Source organism: Hemiscyllium ocellatum, chromosome 10 (assembly GCF_020745735.1).
Source record: "Hemiscyllium ocellatum isolate sHemOce1 chromosome 10, sHemOce1.pat.X.cur, whole genome shotgun sequence".
Classification (NCBI taxonomy): Eukaryota; Metazoa; Chordata; class Chondrichthyes; order Orectolobiformes; family Hemiscylliidae; genus Hemiscyllium; species Hemiscyllium ocellatum.
The window spans coordinates 48,221,124-48,243,095 of NC_083410.1; the positions used below are offsets into that span (position 1 = coordinate 48,221,124).

The 21,972-nt window shown below is 39.8% G+C and overlaps 1 protein-coding gene across 3 annotated transcripts in view; it reads right to left on the minus strand.

Annotated features, from left to right (window-relative positions):
* The window catches only part of rps6kc1 (ribosomal protein S6 kinase polypeptide 1), a 176,484-nt gene that overhangs the window by 48,107 nt on the left and 106,405 nt on the right, over nt 1-21,972 (minus strand). For all 3 annotated transcript variants that reach the window (XM_060831474.1, XM_060831475.1, XM_060831473.1), the window contains 2 exons: nt 20,651-20,775; nt 14,511-14,603 (listed from right to left, as the gene is read on the minus strand). In XM_060831474.1, coding sequence (XP_060687457.1) covers nt 14,511-14,603; nt 20,651-20,775 — 218 coding nt within the window. The remainder of the gene's footprint in view (nt 1-14,510; nt 14,604-20,650; nt 20,776-21,972) is intronic.

The window sequence follows — 21,972 nt, forward strand, 5'->3', positions numbered from 1 at the left end:
TAAATTCTTCCTAAAGGGTGGAAAGTCTCTTTACGAAACCTGTTAACTTTTTAATGCAAGTGACTTGCCTACTGTCCCTCTTCCTGTCACGAAGCAAAGATAATTGTCTTTTTATTCACTCCTGGGACGCAGCTCGACCAGTATTTGTTGCCCGTCCCTACTTGCCCTTGAGAAGGTGGTGGTGAGCTGGCTTCTTTAACCACTGCAGTCTGCGTGTAGGTTGACTCACAATGCCCTCAGGGAAGGAATTCCAGAATTTTAACCCAGATTCCTCCTTTATCCAACGTACATATTTGTTACAAAAGGCCATATTTTATACGCAGTGCAAATGACCATTTATGTTTGGGTGCCATTTTTTTATAGCTGGTTTCACAGCTTTGGTCGCTACAGTGTCCTAAGAATAAGTCACAACATCAAATTACAAAGACAGAATTTCAAAAGGTTTGAGGAAGGAAATAGCACTGAAGAAAATATTGACTTCAAAATTACACAGAACAAGCCAGCAGAGTCAGTTATTTTAAGTGTATTTGGAAGATGGTGGAAGACAACATTTGAAATTGGGATGAGAAATGTAAGAAACAGGAGCAGTATGCGACCATCTGACCCCTCCAGCCTGCTCCACCATTTGATAAGATCATGGTTGATCGTTTCATGGACTCAGCTCCAGTTACCCCCACCATAACCTTACTGTTCAAAAATCTACCTTTGCCTTAAAAAATATTCAATGAGGGAGCTTCAATTACTTCACTGGGCAGAGAATTCCACAGATTCATGACCCTCTGGGAGAAGTTTCTCCTCCACTTAGTCCTAAATCTGTTCCCCTTATTTTGAGACTATATCCTCTAGTCCTAGTTTCACCCACTAGTGGAAACAACCTCCTGCTTCTTCCTTACTTATTCCCTTCATACGAGTTGGAGTCAGTAGCCATTATAATTCACCAAGGATTCTTCAACAGGTCTGGCATTTTAGGTCTACACTAGGAGACAGTTTCAGTCATTTGTGCCATTCCCTTGATATCAGCAGCAGTGACTGTTAGTTCCCATTCCAATTCATGAGTGACCTCTAGCACTAGAAAGATTAAGAATCCACAGTTAACCTGGATGTGGCTGTGACTTAAGTCGATTGCACTGAGTGAATTTTGAAAATGACGAGTTTTAATTAATCATTGTGCAGAGATTTTCTTGCAGTGGAAAAATTGCTAAATGAATAAAAGTACAGCTGCTGTAAACTGAAAAGGTTTCCAGTTATGACTAGTGAGTACTTTCCTGCCAAACAAGGCACAGGTTTGATCTTATGAACCAAAGGATTACAAACTTTGACAATTTTGTCGTCAATTCCAATATCTGTTGAGGTTTACCATTAAAATAATAATTGGCATTATGATTATATTCAAATGAAGTTTTTTCTACATCTGTTGATCACTCAATTTTCTTCTGCGAACATGAAATTTGGATGGTATTACCATAAAAATTAGATATCAATCCAGGTTTTAAAAATTACAATCAAATGAGGGTATTTTAACTCATTCTAGCAAAAGCTAAATTTTGTTAACCTCTAAATTTCATTAATTGTCTTGAATTTTAAAGATTTCAAATTTTGTCCCAAACTGCAGCTACCAGGATATAAAATATACTACATGAAAAATCGGTGTTATCCTGGACCCAAGCTGTCTTCAGTGGAAAATACTTCCCATCTCTGAATGGAGTCACCCTGCACATTGGTTTAGATCGAAATATTTAGAAACTGGATGAAGAAACTTGATGTCTATCTCTGAAGTGAATATTTTGAAAATTTAAATATCGAAAAAAACTGCGAATGCTGTAAAATCAGAAACAAAAACAGAAGTTGCTGGAAAAGCTCAGCAGGTCAGGCAGTATCTGTAAAGGGAAATTAAGAGTTAACATTTCAGGTCTAATGATCCTTCTGAGGGAGAGTCACCTGACCCAAAACATTAACTCTGATTTCTCTTCACAGATGCTGTCAGACCTGCTGAGCTTTTCCAGCAACTTCTGTTTTGATCTTGAAAACATGTTGGTAAAGCCACTATTTCAGAGATAAGTGGTCTCCACTGACCAACATATCAAACTTGTGCCCTGTTTGACTCATGCTGGTCTTAACCGTAAACTTTTCCAGTTTACTTCAATTGCCTTCCTATTCTTTCAGCATTTCCACTGAAAGGAAAATTCTCCATAACTATTAATTAAAACCCTTTGTTTTCGAAACTCATTCCATGCAATTTACTTAACTCACAGCCGCATCACGAACCAATTAGAGTGGCTGGAACCAAGCAATGGGAACACTATATTGGCCTCTATGACTGATCAGTGCCCTTTGTGGAATAGGGGGAACAAATATGCCAAGTGGGCCCTCATGGCAGAACGGCAATGTCCCTACGTCTGAGCCAGAAGACCCAGGCTGGAGTCCCACTTGGCCCAGAGGTTTTTCATTTCAATAATACGAACAAGGGCAAGACTTATACAGTTAATGGTAGAGCCCTATTGAATGCTGTCGAACAGACAGACCTAGGTACATAGTTCCTTAGAAGGTACATCACAGGTATAGAAGGTGGTAAAGGCAGCCTTTCGAGGTTTGCCTTCATTGCTCAGACCATTGAGTATAGGAGTTGGGACATCATTTTGTGGTTAGAGAGGACACTGGTGAGGCCAGCTTTGGAGTACCGCACACTGTACTGGCTGTCCTGCTACAAGAAGGATATTACTATGTTGGAGAGGGTGCAGAAAACATTTATAAAAAGATGTTATCAGGAATGTAGGGTTGAAGTTTATAAGGAAGGCTGGATAGGCTGGGACATTTTTCACTGGAGCATAGGAGGTTGAGAATTGACCTTTTTAGGGATTTATAAAACCATAAAAGGACATAGATAAGGTGAATAGCAAAGATCTTTTCCGGTGGCACAGGGGAGTTCAAAAGTATGGGGCATTTTTTAAGGTGAGAGGAGAAAGATTAAAAGGGGATCTGAAGGGTAATTTTTTTTTAAAACAGAGGCTGGCTCAGATGTGGAATGAAACGCTAGAGGAATTGGTAGATCCTGGTATAACTACAACATTTAAAAGACATTTAGACAGGCAGGTGAATAGGAATAGTTTAGAAGGATGTGGGCCAAATACAGGCAGTTTAGTTTGGGAAATTTGGTCACCATGGACAAAGGATCTGTTTCCATGTTGTATGACTCTAGGAGGTACGCCATAAACATGTCTATGCCAATTGATAGGGAACACTCAGTAAATTCACCAATGTACATTCTCCCCCTCTCCATTGCTGGTCTGCATTATCCTTCAAATGTAAATTACTCCATAACACCATAAAACATAGGAGTGGAAATTAGGCCATTTGGCCCATCAAGTCTGCTCCCCCATTCAATCATGGTTGATGGGGTTGACAAACCTGTATTCCTACTTTCTCCCTGTAACCTTTAATCTCCATGGCAATCAAGAACTTTATCTGTTTTAAATATCCTCAATGACCTGGCCTCCACAGCCTTTTGCAGTAACAAATTCCACCGATTCAATACTCTCTGGCTAAAAAAAAATCTGCTTATCTCCATTCTAATGAGTCTTCCATTTACTATTCCCAATGTCCACACTGTCCAGTATTCTCTAAGTTTCAATCAGATCCCCCCCCCCCCCCCCCCCCACCTCCGTCTAAACAACGTGTATTGTTCTAGAGTCTTCAAATGTTCCTCCTACGTGAAATCATTCATTCCTGGAATCATTCTCATGAACCGCCTCTGCTCCAGGGCCAGTAGATCCTTCTGGAGGTATCGGACCCAAAATTCTTCAGAATACTCTAAATGTGGTCTGAGCAGAGCCTCAGAGATACATTCCTGCTTTTATATTATAGTCCTCTTGAGATGAATGATGATATTGTATTTGCCTTTCAAACCACAGACTCAATGTGCAGTTTACCTAAAGAGAAACCTAAACTAGGCCGTCCAAGTTCCTTTGCACTCCAGATTTCTGCATTTTCTCACCATTAGAAAACAATCCATACCTCGATTCTTCCTACCAAAGTGCATGACCTCACACTTCCTCACATTGCATTTTATCTGTCACTTCTTACCCCATTCTCCTAACCTGTCTAAATCCTTCTGCAGCCTCCTTGCCTCCTCAATACTACCTGCCCCTGTCCCTAGCTTGGCATTATCTGCAAACTTAGCCAGAATGCCGTCAATTCCTTCATCTAGATCATTAATGTATAAAGTGAAAAGTTGCAGCCCCCAACACTGATCCTTGTGGAACATCACCAGCTTCCATCCTGAGAAGGACCCTTTTATCCCCACTCTCTGCCTTCTGCCAGACAGCCAAACTTCTATCCATGCTAGTATCTTGCTTCTAACATCTTGGGCCCTTATCCTTCTCAGCAGCCTACTGTGCAGCACCTTATCAAAGGCCTTGTGGAAGTCCAGATAGATAACATCCATTGGTTCTCCTTGGCGTAACCTGCTCATCACCTCCTCAAAGAATTCTAGCAGATTGGTCAGGCATAACCTCCCCTTGATGAAACCAGGCTGACTTTGCCCTATTTTACCATACACTTCCAAGTATTCAGAAATCTCATCCTTCACAATGGACTCCACAATCTTACTCATGGCTGAGGTCAGGCTAATCAGCCTGCAATTTCTTGTCTTTTGCCTGACTCCTTTCTTAAAACGGGAGTTACATTAATGATTTTCCAGTTTTCTGGAACCCTCCCCGACTCCAGTGATTCCTGAAAGAACACTAACATCTCCATCATCTCTTCAGCTATCTCCTTCAGAACTCAAGGGTGTAGCCCATCTGGTTCGGTTGATCTATCCACTTTCAGACTTTTCAGTTTTTCTAGCACCTTCTCCTTGGTGGTGGTCACCATATTCATCTCTGCGCCCCCAACCCTCTTGAATTTTTAGGATATTACTCATGTCTTCCACCGTGAAGACCGATACAAAGTACTTATTCAGTTCCTCAGCCATTTCCCTGTTCCCCATTGCTATTTCTCCATCATCATTTTCCAGCAGCTTAATGTCCATTTTTGCCTCTCTTTTTTCCTTTGTATATTTAAATAAACTCTTGTAATCTTTCCTAATATTACTGTCATATTTAATCTTTTCCCTCCTTATTTCCTTCTTTGTTGTCCTCTGTTGCTCTTTCTAGTCTTTCCAATCCTCTGGTTTCCCAATCCCCATTCGCCATATTATATGTCTTTTTTGGCCTTAATGCTATCCCTGACTTCCCTGGTTAGCCACAGTTGACTCATCCTCCCTTTCGATTGCTTCCTTCTCCTCGGGATGAATTTTTGCAGTGTCTCCCGAATTACTCCCACAAACTCCTGCCATTACTGTTCCACTGTCTTTCCTTCTAGGCTCCTCTCCCAGTCAATTCTGGTCAGCTCCTCCCTCATGCCTCTGTAGTTGCCTTTATTAAACTGTAATACTGTTATATCTGATTCCAGCTTCTCCCTCTCAAATTGCAGTGTAAATTCTATCATATTATGGTCACAGCTTCCTAAGGGTTCCTTCACTTTAAGCTTTCTTATTAAGTCTGCTTCATTGCACAACACTAAATGCAGAATTGCCTGTTTCCTAGTGGGCTCTGCTACAAGCTGCACCTACGTCGTGTAGACTTTTCTTGCAATCCACTATCAACCTGATTTTCCCAGTACACCCGCATGTCAAAATACTCAACTGGAAAACATGGGCGACTTACTGATGGTGGTTAATATATTTTAAAAATATTACGGCTGATTTGGTAGGGAAAACGTTCAGTTGGGTGTACCAGCACTTTTGGATATAATAGTAAAAAAAATTATTATAAAATAATCTCCATTGTTAACAATCACCAGGCAGATACATGAAAACAAGCTTTGTTTTTAAACTAACAAATATCAGTGCATAGTTGATGCCCATACTGTTTGTGGAGATGAGGGAGAAATGTTGATAAAATTGGATTTTAAATGTAACAGGGAATGCCAAAGTGGAGTGCAGTGAAACCTGGAACTTAACAATCTGCATTTGTGCAGCAACATTAACTTAAGGCCCAAGATGCTTCAATCCATATAACTTAGATTGCAAGCAGAAGGATTACAGTTACGTCACTAGGCTATTGCATAATTAACCTTGTAACTATTTAAGAGAGATAAGGGTCAACTGTGGAACAGCTCATGTTAATCTTCTCATATGGACAACTACTATTCAATGCTTATCAAAATAAACTAAATCGTTTTTTAAGTTATAATCACAAGTCATTTTCAAAATGCAGCAAAACCTCACAGTTGAATAAACTTACTTGTACATACATTAGATCCAATGTCCGAACCAAATACCAGTAACATGTAACTGCCCCAGGAGTCAACCATCTGCTGCCACCCAGTATTCTGTCAGACAGCCTTACTGCACTGGTGTTCAGAGTGAAAAGGCACAGTCAGAATAAAGATGAGCAATGACTAAAGGGAAAAGCTCCACTAGAGAAGAATTGATTATGTTAATTCGGGGACAAGTTTAAGGAAGATTGCCAACTAGGACATGACACCATTACATATCAAGGCAGATAAAGAACAATGGGAACAATAAAGACAGATAAAATGACAACAAAGCTTATAAATAGTTGCATTTAGCCTAATAGCATCTTCGTGAAAATGTCTGACTGTGATATTAACACTACACCTGACAATGCGCTTTGCACAATTGGGAGCTAAGTATTCATGTTGTAGAATGTTTAGAAAGGACAAGGACATTAATCTTCAATAAAATGAGAGAATATGAAGCATTTCACCTTGCACACATCAGAACTAGGATGCAAGAAATGGACTTAAACAAAAACACATCATTTTGTACAGCACAAAAAATGGGTGCTGATTGCCAAGAGATGCAGTAGGGACAGTTAACTGTCATTGTTAAATCACAGGCCAAGCTGATAGATTCTGATTGGCCTGGTCATTACCATGGGGATACAGCAGCAATTGGCCACCTCTATGACCTTCATTTTGAAAAAGGTGTACAAGTATGTACAAATTCATTGCGCTGACAATGAAAACAGGGTCCTGTTATAGCGCACACACATGCATCACACAGCAAGTCCGGCTGATCATTTTAAATTGGTTTTCAATGCAACTCTTACCACATTCCTGATTATTTAATAAATGGTTTCCAATTGTAAAATCACATCGAATTATGGATACGCTTTTCTGTGGCTCGACATCACAGGCAGCGTTGTGCTTGGTACGAATTGTCAAAGGGACGTGTTGCTTAAAAGGTTCTACCAGTCACTGGGACAAACGGACTACATACCTAACATCACATTTCTCTACCCAGCTTAATCAACTTTATTCTGTGCTCAAACTAACCATTAATCTATTAACTGAGAAGTCTGACAATGAGTTCCTACCTATGGCCTACTTAAAGCCTACATTCATGGCCAATATGTACGTAGGAATTTCTACAGTTCACACACTACAACCTTATGAATTGGGCCTTAGCTTTCTGCTCACTGAGATAGGGCCTAATAAAACTAACTTGTGAGATAACTGACACCATGATTGAGTTATCAGTCACTGCAGACTGAAAAAAACCCAAGCCACCACTTTGGGGTCCCGAGCTGTACCCAGTCTACTTCATATTACACTAGATTTTAGATTAGATTAGATTACTTACAGTGTGGAAACAGGTCCTTCGGCCCAACAAGTCCACACCGACCCGCCAAAGCGCAACCCATCCATACCCCTTCCCTAACACTAGGGCAATTTAGCATGGCCAATTCACCATACCCGCACATCTTTGGACAGTGGGAGGAAACCGGAGCACCCGGAGGAAACCCACGCAGACACGGGGAGAACGTGCAAACTCCACACAGTCAGTCGCCTGAGTCAGGAATTGAACCTGGGTCTCAGGCGCAGTGAGACAGCAGTGCTAACCACGGGGAAGTGCTCTCAAAATTCTGAACATGAAAAGAAGATGATGATTGGTTGGAAATGCAGCAAGAACAGTGAACAGTCTCTTGTTCTATGTAGCAAACACAAGTGGTTTCTCCACAAACAGGATGTTGCCAGCAAGCCAAAAAGCCATTGTGCCTTGCATGCAACTTGGTAATCTGATGTTTAAGTTTTAGAACAAAGAGAACAAAGAAAATTTACTACCCAGGTCTGAGCCGATCCAAATGTGCTGTCTAAACCTGTCAGTCAATTCCTAAGCATCTGTATCCCTCTACTCCCCACCTACTGGGTGGGTTACCCTTCAGAGGGTCGGTTTGGACTTGTTAGGCCGAAGGGCCTGTTTCCACACTGTAGGGAATTTAATCTAATCTAATCTTCCATACCAGGCAATATCCTCGTAAACCCTCTCTGCACCCTCTCCAAAGCAAACACACCCTTTTGGTAATGTGGCGACCAGAAGTGTACACAGTATTCTAAATGCGGCCGAACCAATGTCTTGTACAATTTTAACATGATTTGCCAGCTCCTATAGTCAATACCCCGTCCAATGAAGGCAAGCATACTACATGCCTTCATGACCACTCTATCCACCTGTGCAGCAACCTTCAGGGTACAATGGACCTGCACTCCCAGATCTCTCTGCCCATTAACTTTTCCCAAGGCTCTTCCGTTCATTGTATAATTTGCTCTAGAATTAGTCTTGCCTAAATGTAGTGATGTCAGGTAGGTTGATCCAATGGTTGTATGAAACAACACGCCCCTTCTACCATTTTCAGTGAGCATCATCCTGCCCTTGCTGAACCAGCTTATGCTTGCAAGCCCCAGAAAAGTACATCAGGCATTAGATGTGACTCTATGAGAAATCATTTATTAAATAAAAGTGGCCCATTAAGGGAAACCACTTAATTAAAATCAGACTGTGCAAACTGGTGCTCTAGACATATACAAACAGGACCCTGTTTAAATAGCCTACAGGAATTTGTACAGACATTGCATCTTTTTCAAAATAGTGGTGATGGAGGCAGCCAATTACAGATGCATGGCAACAGCCTGACCAATCAGAATCTATCTGCCTGCCCCAAGAAATACAAATGACAGTTCACTGTTCTTGCTGCATCTCCATCCAATCATCAACCTCCTTTCATATTGTACAATATGGTGCCTCTTTTCTCAAGTCAGGTTCTCGTATTCTAATTACGATGAGTGCAAGATGAAAAGCTGAGAAGGTTAAAAACCTTAATGCAGTTAAGAGCAACAGAAAAAGGGATTTCTTTCAGGTTGATCAGGCAGTTGGAACCCTGAAGGTAAAGGTGAAGGACTGCAAAGGGAAGCAAGATTCTTGTAATCTCGTGGAGGATTAGATAAATAACCAGCGCTCAATTAGCTGGATGACTGGTTTGCAATGCAGAGTTACACCAGTTTCAAATCCCCCACTGGCGGAGGTTGCCATGAAGGTCCCACCTCCTCCACCTCAACTTCACCCCTCCCCCAAGATGTGGTGAACCCCAGGTTAAACCACCACCAGTTGCCTCTATCGAGGGAGCAATATTTTTCAGGGACGGAATATTTTTTGGAATCATGGGGAGAACAGATCTTTATTTAGAAACTGGATGGCATGATGAGTAACAAGCCAAACAGTTTACAATCCAACAGGAAAGGTACATTAAAATGATGGCCATAGCACGATACAATTGATAGTTGGATCATGAGGGATATGACACCAAGATGAGTGAGCTATTGGGAAGATTGGAGAACCAGTGAAGGAACACAGATGACTTGAGTGAGTGAGTGAAAGTTTAGCAGATGTAGAGTGTAGGAAAATGTGGGCTTGTCCACTTTGATAGGAAGATTGGAAGAGCACAAAAGTTGGTTTGCTGGTGTAGCAGGTGATTGAGAATACCGATGGAGTGCTGACATCTATTGCACGGGGAATGGAATATAAAATCAGGAAAATATGCTGGAGCTGTGTACAGGCTTGCTGACACTACAACTGGTGCACTACATACAATGTGATCTCTTTATGTGAAGGATATATTTAATTTGTTATAACCAGTTTAGAGAAAGTTGAATTAGATCCTTTCTAGAAATTAAAGATTCGTCTTATGAAAAAATGTTGAGCAGGTGGGGATTTGACCCATCGGGAGTTGAGAAAATGAGCGGTGGACTTACTGAAATATGGCAGATCCTGGGTATGTCCTCTGCGACCCTGACTGTGATCATAAGAAATGGGAGTGGGAGTTAGCCATTTGGCCCCTTAAGCCTATCCCACCACCCCATTTCAAAAGATCATAGCTGATCTGCTCCAGGTCTCAATTCCTCTTCTGTCCCCGCTCAATACAACACTCATATTTCCCGGATATTTCAAAAATCTAACTCTTTAAAGACTTTCAGCAATCTAGCCTCCACAACTTTCTGAAGTACAGAATTGCACATATTCACTATCCTCTGGGAGAAGCAAGCCCTTCGCAACTTAGTTTTAAGTAGGTTTCCCCTTATTCCACAGCCATGACCCCTTGGTTCAAGACACCCACCACTTCTCAAAACTTCTTCTCTACATCTACCCTGTGGAGAACCTTCAGAATTTTGAATGTTTCAATAAGATCACCCCTCATTCTTCAAACCTCTAATGAATAACTGATTAATTTATTTAGGCATTTTTCCTTAAGTCAGCCCTTTTATACCAGGAATCAGTCGAGTGAAGCTGTCCAGCTCCACAACTGCAAACAGTATTCCTGGTGCAGGCTCACCAACAAGCTGTAGCTTTATCAAGACTTCCCCTGTTTTTCAACTTCAAGCACCTCAGCAAATAAGAGCAAAATTACTTACTGAATTTGCATGCTAACCTTTTGGGTTTTAAGCACAAGAATACCCATATGCTCTTTTTTTTTGGAGTCCCTTTCCATTCAAATAGTATAATCTGCCTTTTGATTCTTCCTACTAAAGTACATGACCTCCCACTTTCCTATATCAAACACCATCTGCCAAATTTTTGCCCACACTGTCAACCTATCTAGATCCCTTTGCAGTTTCCTCATGCCCTCATCTCTATATGCCCTAAAACCTATTCTCAGATCATCAGCAAATTTAGGATACATTACACACTGTCCCCTCCTCTTGATATACGTAAGAAATCATTCAGACCCCAAGACTGATCCTTGTGGCACTCTCCCAGTGATGGCTTTTCAACCTGAAAAAGACCCATTAATTCCTACTCTGTCTTCTGTGTGTTCACCAATCCAAGTCATGTTAATACGTTCCTCTCAATACCATGAGCTCCAAACTCATGCAAAAAGCTTTTATCTGGTACATTATCAAATACCTTCTGGAATCCAAATACACTACATCAACCAGTTACCCTTTGTCAATTATATTTGTTCTATCCTCAAAGAATTTCAGCAAATTAGATAAACACAATTTCCCTTTTTCAAAGCTATCTTAACTCTGATTACATTAAACTTTTCTAAATGTTCAACTACTTATTCCTTGAGAATGGTCTCTAGTATGCTCAGCAATGTCAGATGTTAGACTAACCGGGCTATAGTTTCTGGATTTCTGTCTCCCTCCCTTCTTGTACAAGGGTGTCACATTAGTAGTTTTCCTAACCATTGAAGCCACTCAGAATTCAGGGAGTTCTGGAATATTACCATCAGTATTTCCAATACCTCTTTTAAAAGCCTTGAGTGCAGGTCATCAGATCCAAGCAACCTGACTACTTTTCATCCCATTCATTTGTCAAATACCTTTGTCCCACATGCTGGAGACTGTAACAAGATGTTTCCTGTTGTTAGTGCCTTATTTATTATCTTAGACCATAAGACTATAAGATATAGGAGTGGAAGTAAGGCCATTCGGCCCATTGAGTCCACTCCGCCATTCAATCATGGCTGATGGGCATTTCAATTACCCATTACAATTGTAGTCCCCTTCTTACATAGATGCATACAACATAGAAACAGGCCCTTTGACCCACCATGTCTACGCTGCCACCAGAGAGGGGAGGAGGGGGGGGGAAGGAAGGAGGATGGGGGGAAGGAAGGAGGAGGGGGGAGGAAAGAGGAGGGGGAGGAAGGAGGGGGGGAGGGGTGGGGAACGGAGTTGGGGGGGAGAGCGTGCGCGGGAGCAGGGGGTGAAGACGAGAGAGCGCGCTTAGGAGTGAGGGGGGAAGAGAGGGAGGGGGGAAGAAGGGGGGAGAGGAAGAATGGGAGGAAAAGAGTGGGGAAAGAGGACGAGACAGACAGACAGAGACAGAGAGAGACAGACAGACAGACAGACAGAGAGACAAAAAAAGAGAGAAACAGAGAGCAAGCGAGCAAAGAGCAGATTAAAAAAAGAGAAGAGTTTAAAAAAAAGAGAGGAAGAAAAAGAGGGAGGCACAACAGACCAGAAGATTGAATTCAATTTCAATGCAAAAGTGAGACATAAAATGTTCTTGAAAACGTTTTATAAGCAGCTTTAAAGATATTTATTGATTCATTTTGCACCCACTCCACAACTATCTTTTTTTCAGCCAATTCTGTTACTTATCACATTTTATTAACCACACTGCTGTTAGAAATCGAGATATACCTGATTGAACAAGATGTAACTTATTAAGGGGGTTCGGACATCGATATGGGGACAGTGGAGTTGACATTCTCACTGATTTCAATTTCTGTCAGGTCGACAAGGCCGCAGTGCAGCCTGTGCTCGAATCCCAAGTGACAGTGACTCCACTGTCTGTACATGTCTCATATCCTGAGATTACACCAATTTCCCAAGGTTGTAATGGGGCAAATTCTGACAGTTTGCCACTGACCCCACCCCTCAATCCTGCTTCTCTAACACCAAAACAACTGCAATGTCCAGCCCATACAGTCCCTGTAATATTTTTGAAGTCAACATGGAGATATATAAATTGATTTTTTTGGTCAAGTAAATATAATATCTTGTGATCCTAATTTCCATTTTGTCAAAGCAAACAGGTCCAAAATTAAAATAAAGAAATTTGAACAGGGAAGAGCTAAACCTACGTTAATCTGCTAATTTAATCAAGCTTTTGCCTTGTAATTTACTCTCAGCACTCCTGGTGTTACATTAGAAAAGGGAGCTGCTGAAAATGATTCACTGTTATAGTTAAGACAACCCCTCAGGAATCTCCTTAGTCTCTGCAGAATAACATAATTTGTGAAAGTGCTTAAGAAAATTAATATAGTTTGGCACATCTGTTTAACACAAGGTCACTAAATAAAGTGTCCTTTGAAGATATGATTGGAATGTCAAGAGGTTTACATTAATTCTCTCTGTATAATTCTTTATTTCTTTCTGGATATCAGTTCTTTTCAAATATGAATCCAAGGATTAAGAAAAATAAATCCATGCACATGCTTTCTGTGAGAGGAAGAAAAAGAATGAAATAAAGCACCATAATAATTCACTCTTAAGAAAATAAACCTTTTCATATTATGGTGTAATAAGAGATGATGCTGCACTGTACTTTCAACACTTACATCTTCACAAACCTTGATCTACACCACAATTATTCGGTTTCCACCATGAGCAATGGGAAAGCAGTAAAATAGCAGTTAAACAAACTGGAAAAAAATCGTAAGAGTCGACAGTGATACTTGAATTTTAGTTTAACTTCAGTTTTCAGTTGACATCCCCCCCCCCACCCCCAAACAAACTTCATGAGTTTTGCTCTCAAGAGTTAGATGTCACAATAACACTTGACTGAATTACTGGAATTCATCTATCATTCTGCATCACTTACCTCATTGTGTAAACTTGGAGTAGTGTTAAACATGTGTGGGATAAGACTGAACCCAACTACACCTGTCACTGTAAAACAGCCTCAGGGTCTTGTTGGATTTAACGAGGCAATCATGTAATTATAAATGCAGCATTACCACAGACCTCAGAACATTGGACTCAAAGTCTTGCACCTGCAAAGGTCATCATATTCCGCTAATTTTGTCAAAAAAATTTTCTTCTCCCTAATAAAAATTGTTTACATTTTGATTTTACTGCAATGGCTTTATAGTGGTAGCCCTATAATATGCAAGATTTTACGTAAAGCTACAGTACTTCTGATCTTATTGGTCTTCTCAATTTCTGTGAACTTTTCAGCATTCAATCTCTGGTTTTAAACCAAAAAAACCCTCCTTTTTCATACTTCTGTAAGCAATGCTTTGGAGCTGCAGCTCATCTTAATTACAACTTGTCTAACAGGAGTCTAGTAAGTATATATGAAGGGGCTCAAGCTTATGTATTCTTCGCCGTAAAGATACACATTAGTACTTGGAACAATATATATTGAAACAGCAAATTTAATGTGATAAAACATTGTACTCTCCAGCAATTATTGTTTCTATATTACAAAAGGTCTAGTTGAATTCTTGCCACCAATTTACAACATGCAATACAACCACACAAGCTTGCAATTTTGATTAAACAAACTCACATCCTCCTCGCCTTGATTTCTGCAAAACACAGGTAAACCAAGTCATTTTTCTTTTTTCTAGCTGTCAAGGCCAATAGCTTCAAAAGCTGCACCCTCAGCTGGTGGCTGATTGATAGTTAAACCCATGAAAATGATGCTGAAGAATTACCTTGTCAATCACCCCAAGGACTCTGAAGGCCTTCAGCTCCTCTGCAGGATTCCTCAGGTTCCAAGCAGGCCTTGAACTTAGTGGTCCCGGAGGCTAATAGAAGATATCAAAGGTATCACATCAATCACAGGAACACTTAAAGGAAGATGGCCTACTGGAGCAAATGCCAAGTTATAGAAAACTAAATTTGTCACAGAACAGTTGTGGACAAGATCAAAAGGCAATTTCTTTCCGCTCCAAGCCTGTGTGTAGTACTGAGGAGAATCCCCGTAGAAGTATTTATTTGGTCAGGATACAGAGTCATTATTAAGTTTAGAGTGTGGCAGCTGTTCACAAATATCAGCAATGCAATATTAACAAATGCGGTTTCTGGTGCGTGAATAAAAGAGTGGCATCAGCCAACAGAATCTTCAGGACCTAAAAATTTAATCTACATCAGAATTAAAATTACTGATGATTGACTATATCACAGGATTAGAGCTTCGAACCTGAAAATTTACAGTTATTTAGTCAAACGCCCACCATAACTTCATCAGGGTGGTGGTGGAACTACTTGAAACTCAGCTGAGAACTGAACATGCAGGGTCCCAGTATTATAGCCAAGTGTCCTATACCAGGCCGACGGACTCATTGTATCAGGCATCCCTACACTCTGGGCCTACAGCGAGACTATGCAAATAGCCAGTTACACCAGGCCTACTTACCTAGCCATCAATAGGAGTGCCTCTCAAAGAAGGGAAGGTGATTTGTTTTTTAAAACATTAATAAGACCATACATTTTCTGGGCTTACTGTGTTGTCTCTGAAGCTCGAGAATGAAGAGTAAGGAGGATCGGGGAAAACTATCCTCTTGCCAACAAAAGTCACCCAAACTTTGACCCCAGTGGCACTGCCATCCCCAGGTTAACGAAAGAGTGTTTCCACCACCTATTGGGGTCAGTAGGTTGTCTATATAGAAAAACCACAAGTAAAGGTCAACTGCAACTTTACGATTCTGGGCCCAGATCTTCAGCTTAGTGTTGGTGCTATGCACTTCAGTTATCTGCAAACATCTCAGTGCTCTCAACAATAATGCAGCAGCAATGGGTGAGCAAAGTTTTTCAAAGGCAGGAGCAGCAGGCAGAGGAGAAATGGACACAGAAACAACAAACACTTATTTTAAAAAACATCTCGGACAAGTTTGTTTTAAAAAGTGCTCTCAAGTCTTAGGCAGAAAGATGAGGGACTAGGTGTGGGATGAGGAGTGAAAGAGCACAAGCAGACATGAAAGAGTATGGGCATTAAGGAAAACAGAGCAAGACAGGAGGGGGTGGTGGGATGTTGAGGGTGCAAGTGTGGGAGAAAGAGCGAGTGAGAGATGGGATGGAAGTCATCACATCTAGCTGGTTTGGGGAAGGTAGTTGATTCTAGTACACAGTCCATTTATTCTGGCTAATAAGCAAGTAGCCAGGGAAATCCCACAGATCTGGGTTTGTGACTCTAAACTCAGTGTCAGGGACTTCAAGCAATGGAAATCAACCTACTGGAATTTTTGCCGAGAGCAGCAACCTACTGGAATTTTTGCCGAGAGAAACCAGAATTAACGTTTCGGGTCCAGTGACCCTTCCTGAGAACTGGACCCGAAACATTAACAGTGCTTTCTCTCCACAAATGCTGCTAGACCTGCTCGACTTTCTCAACAATTTCTGTTTTTGTTTCTAATTTCCAGCACCTGCAGTTTTTTCGGTTTCTTTTTAATTATTTTTGGAAGTATGGTTTCACTTGCAATGTGAATATTGAGGGAACAACAGCTACAGTCTTTCAAAAAGATCCCTAAAATGTATTACTGGTCTCCCATTAAGAATATCTTTGCTGTTCAGTTTGATAACGAGACAGATTAGTGCTCTTTGGAAATGGATTTGTGTCTATTCCCTTCAGTTTTGTCTCTGCTTTCCTGAGCTCAGCCCCACCCTCCACATGTTCAATCATAATGCTTCTCAATATCACACTTGTATATTTTGTTGTATTTTCAGGAAAAAGTTGGCAGAACTAGTTAACAGAAAACATTTTGGTCAAGCAGGACACAGTCCAGACACTAAATTATTCTGATTAGCTGCAATAGATTGCCAGCTCTGTATAAAACAGAGACCACAACAGCAGATGTGTGCATAAAATCACATCAGAAAATCTCCACAAACAGAGAAATACTACACAATAAAACTAAAAAAAAACAATTAATTTCCAGTTTTTACTTTGCCTTTCAGTAGGGCAAGATGGAACCCCAACCAATGTCGACAGCAATGGAAAGACGCTGATGGTGATAATGGAAAGGAGCATTTTTACACTAAGCACAGATCATGTGACTTCCTGTTAGCAAAGAACAACATCATTACAATTTCCCTAGCTGCAAGTACACATCTTACCCACAGCATGTTATAGAACAATGCAGCTGTGATTTAATTAGGTATTATTTCAGGTAAAAAGTATGCAATCTGCTATGATAGGGACCCAGTCAGACCAAAAACTTAAAGGAGTATGTGGAACGAGCTGCCAATTACAACATTTATAAGGCAGCTGGATGGTTGTATGAATAGGAAGGATTTAGAGGGATATGGGCCAAATGCTGGCAAATGGGACTAGGTTAATTGGAATGTCTGGTTGCCACAGATGAGTTGGACTGAAGGGTCTGTTTCTGTACTGTATGACTGAGTCTAAGTAGCAGTGATTTTAACAATTTTGAATAAGGTTAATAATTGAGGAACTTTGCAAAAGACTCTCATTTAGAAGGCAAAAGCTAAGAAACCAAGGTAAATGCAGATATGTGCTCCCTATTGTGAATTTTGAGGGCTTTTTCCCGAGGAATCTCAAGTTGAGCCAAGTGAACAGTAAGCAAAATTTTCAAATCAACTGAAAACATATAAGTTGGATATATGGAATACTCTATATTTGCATTGTTTAATTGTTCACATTCAGCACAATACTGACAGACCAGAATTAAGTGCTGCAGTAACTTAAATCAAACAATATGATACATAGTGAACAAACTCCATTTGAAGATAGGCACTGACTTTCTGTTTCCTTTTTACCCTTAAACTGTGCAGGGATAATCTTCAACAACCAGATTTAAAGGAAATGAATGCTGGATTTCACCATAGTTCATTTTCGGACAAATTATAGGCTTATATTTCTCATTAACTGAATAACGTACAAGTCTTATCTGCTTGAATCTTTGGAAATTAAACAAAAGCTTGCACCTGAATATAAACATATACCACAATAATGCAAAATATTTTATAATTAAGAACAGATATTTGATCTAACATACTTTCACAAACAACACGCTTTATATATGGATGATATAGCAGTACAGGATTGGTTCACTCAATTGTCTACATTGTTTGAGAACGTGCTGCCAAATCAAGCCAGCCACCTTGGGGGTTCAATCCCAGTCTAGGCTGTGGGTAGCTCATGGAGGTCCTGCCTCCTTATCTTGCTCTATGTCCTGCAGAGTCTACATATTTTCTAATCAACCTGTTCAGAGATGCAATGTAAGAATCAGTAGCACTTGAACCCAGGTCTCCTGACTTAGAGGTAGAGATAATACCACTGCACCACAACAATCATCCCCTCAAAGTCAATGGGTAAATCCTGTATCAATGAGGTTTAATTCATCCAGGCCAGGGCATCTATTAGGACTCCAACACACCTATCGACACTACAGCTATCAAATAATAGGAATAAGTCATGTGCTGAAGCTGTGCACAGTTCAGCTGTTCATTTGATCAAGTTCCAATACAATTAGCAGAGCCACATACTCTTAAGACAGAAGTATTCTCAAGAGGTGCATCTAGAAACAAACAACTTCCATTTTCACAGCATAGATCAAAAGTACTGCCGATATAGCAGAAGTGAAATAAATGCAGAAAGTGGAGAAACCCAGCAAGTCTGGCAGCATCTATGGAGAGAGAAACAGAGTTAAGGTTTTGAGCTGAACAGAACTCTTCTTCAGCATTTCCACTTAGAAAGAACCTTCATCATAAAAAAGCTTATGTTTAATCTTTGCAAGAATTTTTTTTGAAAAAAATGTTTGCATTTATACAAAATTTTTGCCATAATGAAACATCCAAGTTTCACAGAGGTATTTTAAAATAAATTGGATACAGCCACACAAGGAGATATTGGGGTGGTTAGCTAAAAGGTTTGGTCAAAGAGGTAGGCATTAGAGAGTACCTTATAAAAGGAGGAAAGCAAAATAAAGAGTATAAGAGGAATTTAGGGAGAAAAGTCCTACATTCCATTGCTGGCTAACAGATAGCTGACCTGCAGACGGTAGAGATATTAAATTGGGGATAGTCACTAGGCCAGAACGAGAGAAATAGATATCGCAGACGATTGTTGGGTTTGAAGAGGTTACAAAAATAGGAAGGGGCCGTGCTATGAAAGGAATCTGAAAACAATGATGGGAAGTGTTATTTAATGATAGACAGCTACCGCAGGGGCACATATTTAGTGCAAGTTAAGACATGGGGAGCAGAGGTTTGAATGACCAAGTTTATGGGGTGTAGACTGCAGATTAGAATAGTCAAAGTTGGATGCAACATAGTCATTGATGAGGATTTCAGCAGCAAGATGGATGTAGCAGTAGCAGAGATATAAGTAGCATTAATAACGATATGGATAATGTGGTTGACAACTCACAGATGGCACCAAAGGATGCGAACAAACTGGTTCAACCTTTGTCAGTGACCAAGGAGATAAAATGAATCCGTGGTTACAGAAATTAAATTGTGAGCCAAAGACAATGGCTTCTGTCTTCCCAAGGTTGAATTTGAGAAAATAGGGAGGAGTTCATTTGAGAAGTGACATGTTGAAGTACTATTGAGTATTTGACTTTCAAACAAGCAATAATTTTAAATGTAATAACAATTCAATGCTTAGAAACAAGATGGAAAAGAAAAACTTGCACTTCTATTGTTCCTTTTTCATCCGCAATACATCTCAAAGCCCATGAAGAATTTGGAAACCATTATCATAATTTAGCAATGCACAAGCTAATTGACACACAACTAGCTCCCAAAAATAAACATATGATCATCAGATTATAACCAAAGTCATTAAAACTGATAAAGCAAATTCTTATAGATGACATTCTAAAAATTGAACAGAAATATATCCCTATCAATGAGTTGTCAAAACATTGCATAATGTTTTCAAAATCAAAAGGTAGATTTCAAAACCCCTCAACTGTGAGCAAAGGTCAGAGAGAAAAGTGTTTTCTTTATGAAATGATCCTTGACGCCATCTCCTGATAAGATTGAGAATGAAACTGATTAATCTTTTATCCTTCAGAGCATCCTTCATTCTGGGAAACCATTTCTTACCATCCACTCAAAAGTAACAAATTAAATTTGAGAATCTTCTCTCACAAGGTGTTTCCAAAGAATAAATTTTGGATTTAAACACTGATCCACTAGAAATAAAGATGGAATTAAAGAAAGGAGTACACTAAATATATGTGAATATATAATGACACCTTGACCCTACCTCAAAAGACCTTTCCAGATTTATTAAACATTTACATTTACTTTTTATTTTACAATTCAGTTTGTTTGATCGTGAATTTCTCGACATTCCAGTATAGGGTTTTATTTTTAATGGTTTTAAAATGCTAAATAATAATGGGAATTTGGCAGCACAATATCACTAATTATAAAATGGCAAATTCTGCAAATGGCAGTTTGGCGCTCGCTCTCAGTGGGCAAATTAGTCAGGCACCTTCCCAACAGAAAGCTACAAAACAGTGTTGGCAGAGACTTCGGAACAGGTCGCCTGCCTTCCACACAGCCAATAAATAGGAGACACAGCAGACTGAGAACCTGAGAAAGATTCTGAGAACATTAATCTAAGCATGGAGAAAACAAAGTTTTTATAAAAATGACATTCACTTTAATAGTTAACAATTTATAACTAAGCATTGTATCTACATAAACCATACACTAAGATGTATACCGAAGAAAGAATAATCACTGGGACACTTGTACATAAAGAAAATTACCTTGGCAAGTTATAGGATAGATTTTGACAGACATTAAAAATTTAATCGATTATTTAAATTGACATATTTTGACACTGCTCCCTAATACAAAGGGAGTGCAGACATACCATTGAACCAACTGAACCATTTTCCATGGAGGTCCTGAGATACTGCGTGGAAATCTGTTCTGCACGTATTAAATACTCTGCAGTCTTCCTTTTCACAGCTTCTCGGCGACTGGGGCTTGGTTCACCTAGAAGTAAAGATGGATGGATTAAGAAACAGTTTAATAGGCTGTAAGAGTTAAAACATATACCCCAAGTCTAGGAGAGGTTGAAAATTAACGGCAGTTATTAAAGTAGTAGAGTGGCTTATATACGGGATTATATGGTATTCAGTTTTCAAATTGAAGCTAATGTCACAAATGGCACAAGTAATTACCATCTGTGGAAACAATATACTTTTTGGCCACATCACCACACGTTGGCTACAGTACTCAGGTTTATTAATGCAAAACTCAAAGGTTTCATCTGTCAATCATTGCAGTAGAACTTTCTTTATGCTATACTGCCTCTTTTCAATTACAGTCTCAAATGGTAGAAATATCAATTGCTTATTCTGTGGCTAAGTGTTTCTAACCATTGTCTAATGGGACTTATCAAAAGGCTACAGACATAATCTGTTCTTTTCTGTCTTGTCTAACAGTTCTGTAAAGCAATTTCTGAAGCAAGGCATCACATGTTTTATGATGGGCAATATCATTAATTATCCAAAGTTTTTACTTTTTTTATTCATGGGATATAGGCATCACTAGCTAGGCCAGCATTTACTGCCCATCTCTAATTGCTCAGAGGGCAGGTAAGAGTCGACCACACTGCTGTAGGGCTGGAGTCACACAAAGGCCAGCCCAGGTGAGGATGGTGGATTTCCTTCCCTAAAGCGCATTAGTGAACCAGATGGGGTTTTCTAACAATCGCCAATGAATTTATGGTTAATGGACTCTTGATTACAGATTTTTAAAAAAAATCAAATTCCACCATCTGTCATGGCAGGTTTCACACCTGGGTCCCCATGACATTAGCTGGGTTTTTGGATTATAGTCGAACAATAATACCACTAGGTCATTGTTTAGCCTTGCACACAAATCAATTCACTTTTTTTTTAAAACCACGAAAGAAATGCCCCGGTGACTGTGAATTCTTCTTTGCTAACAGTAAATCTGTACTGAATGCAAGCAAATAGTAATTGAGAGTTTTTCGTAACTGGGCTCTTTGCAGGCAGGAGTGCATTTGGAGTGAGCCAAGTTTGTACAAGTAGCCCCCATTATAGATGTGAAAGACAAACTATTCACAAACAAGAAAAATCTGCATTTACATAGCAACTTTTGCAACTATGCATGCTTCAAAGTCTTTTACAATCAACAAAGTCTTTCTTAAATTAAAAAGAGAAA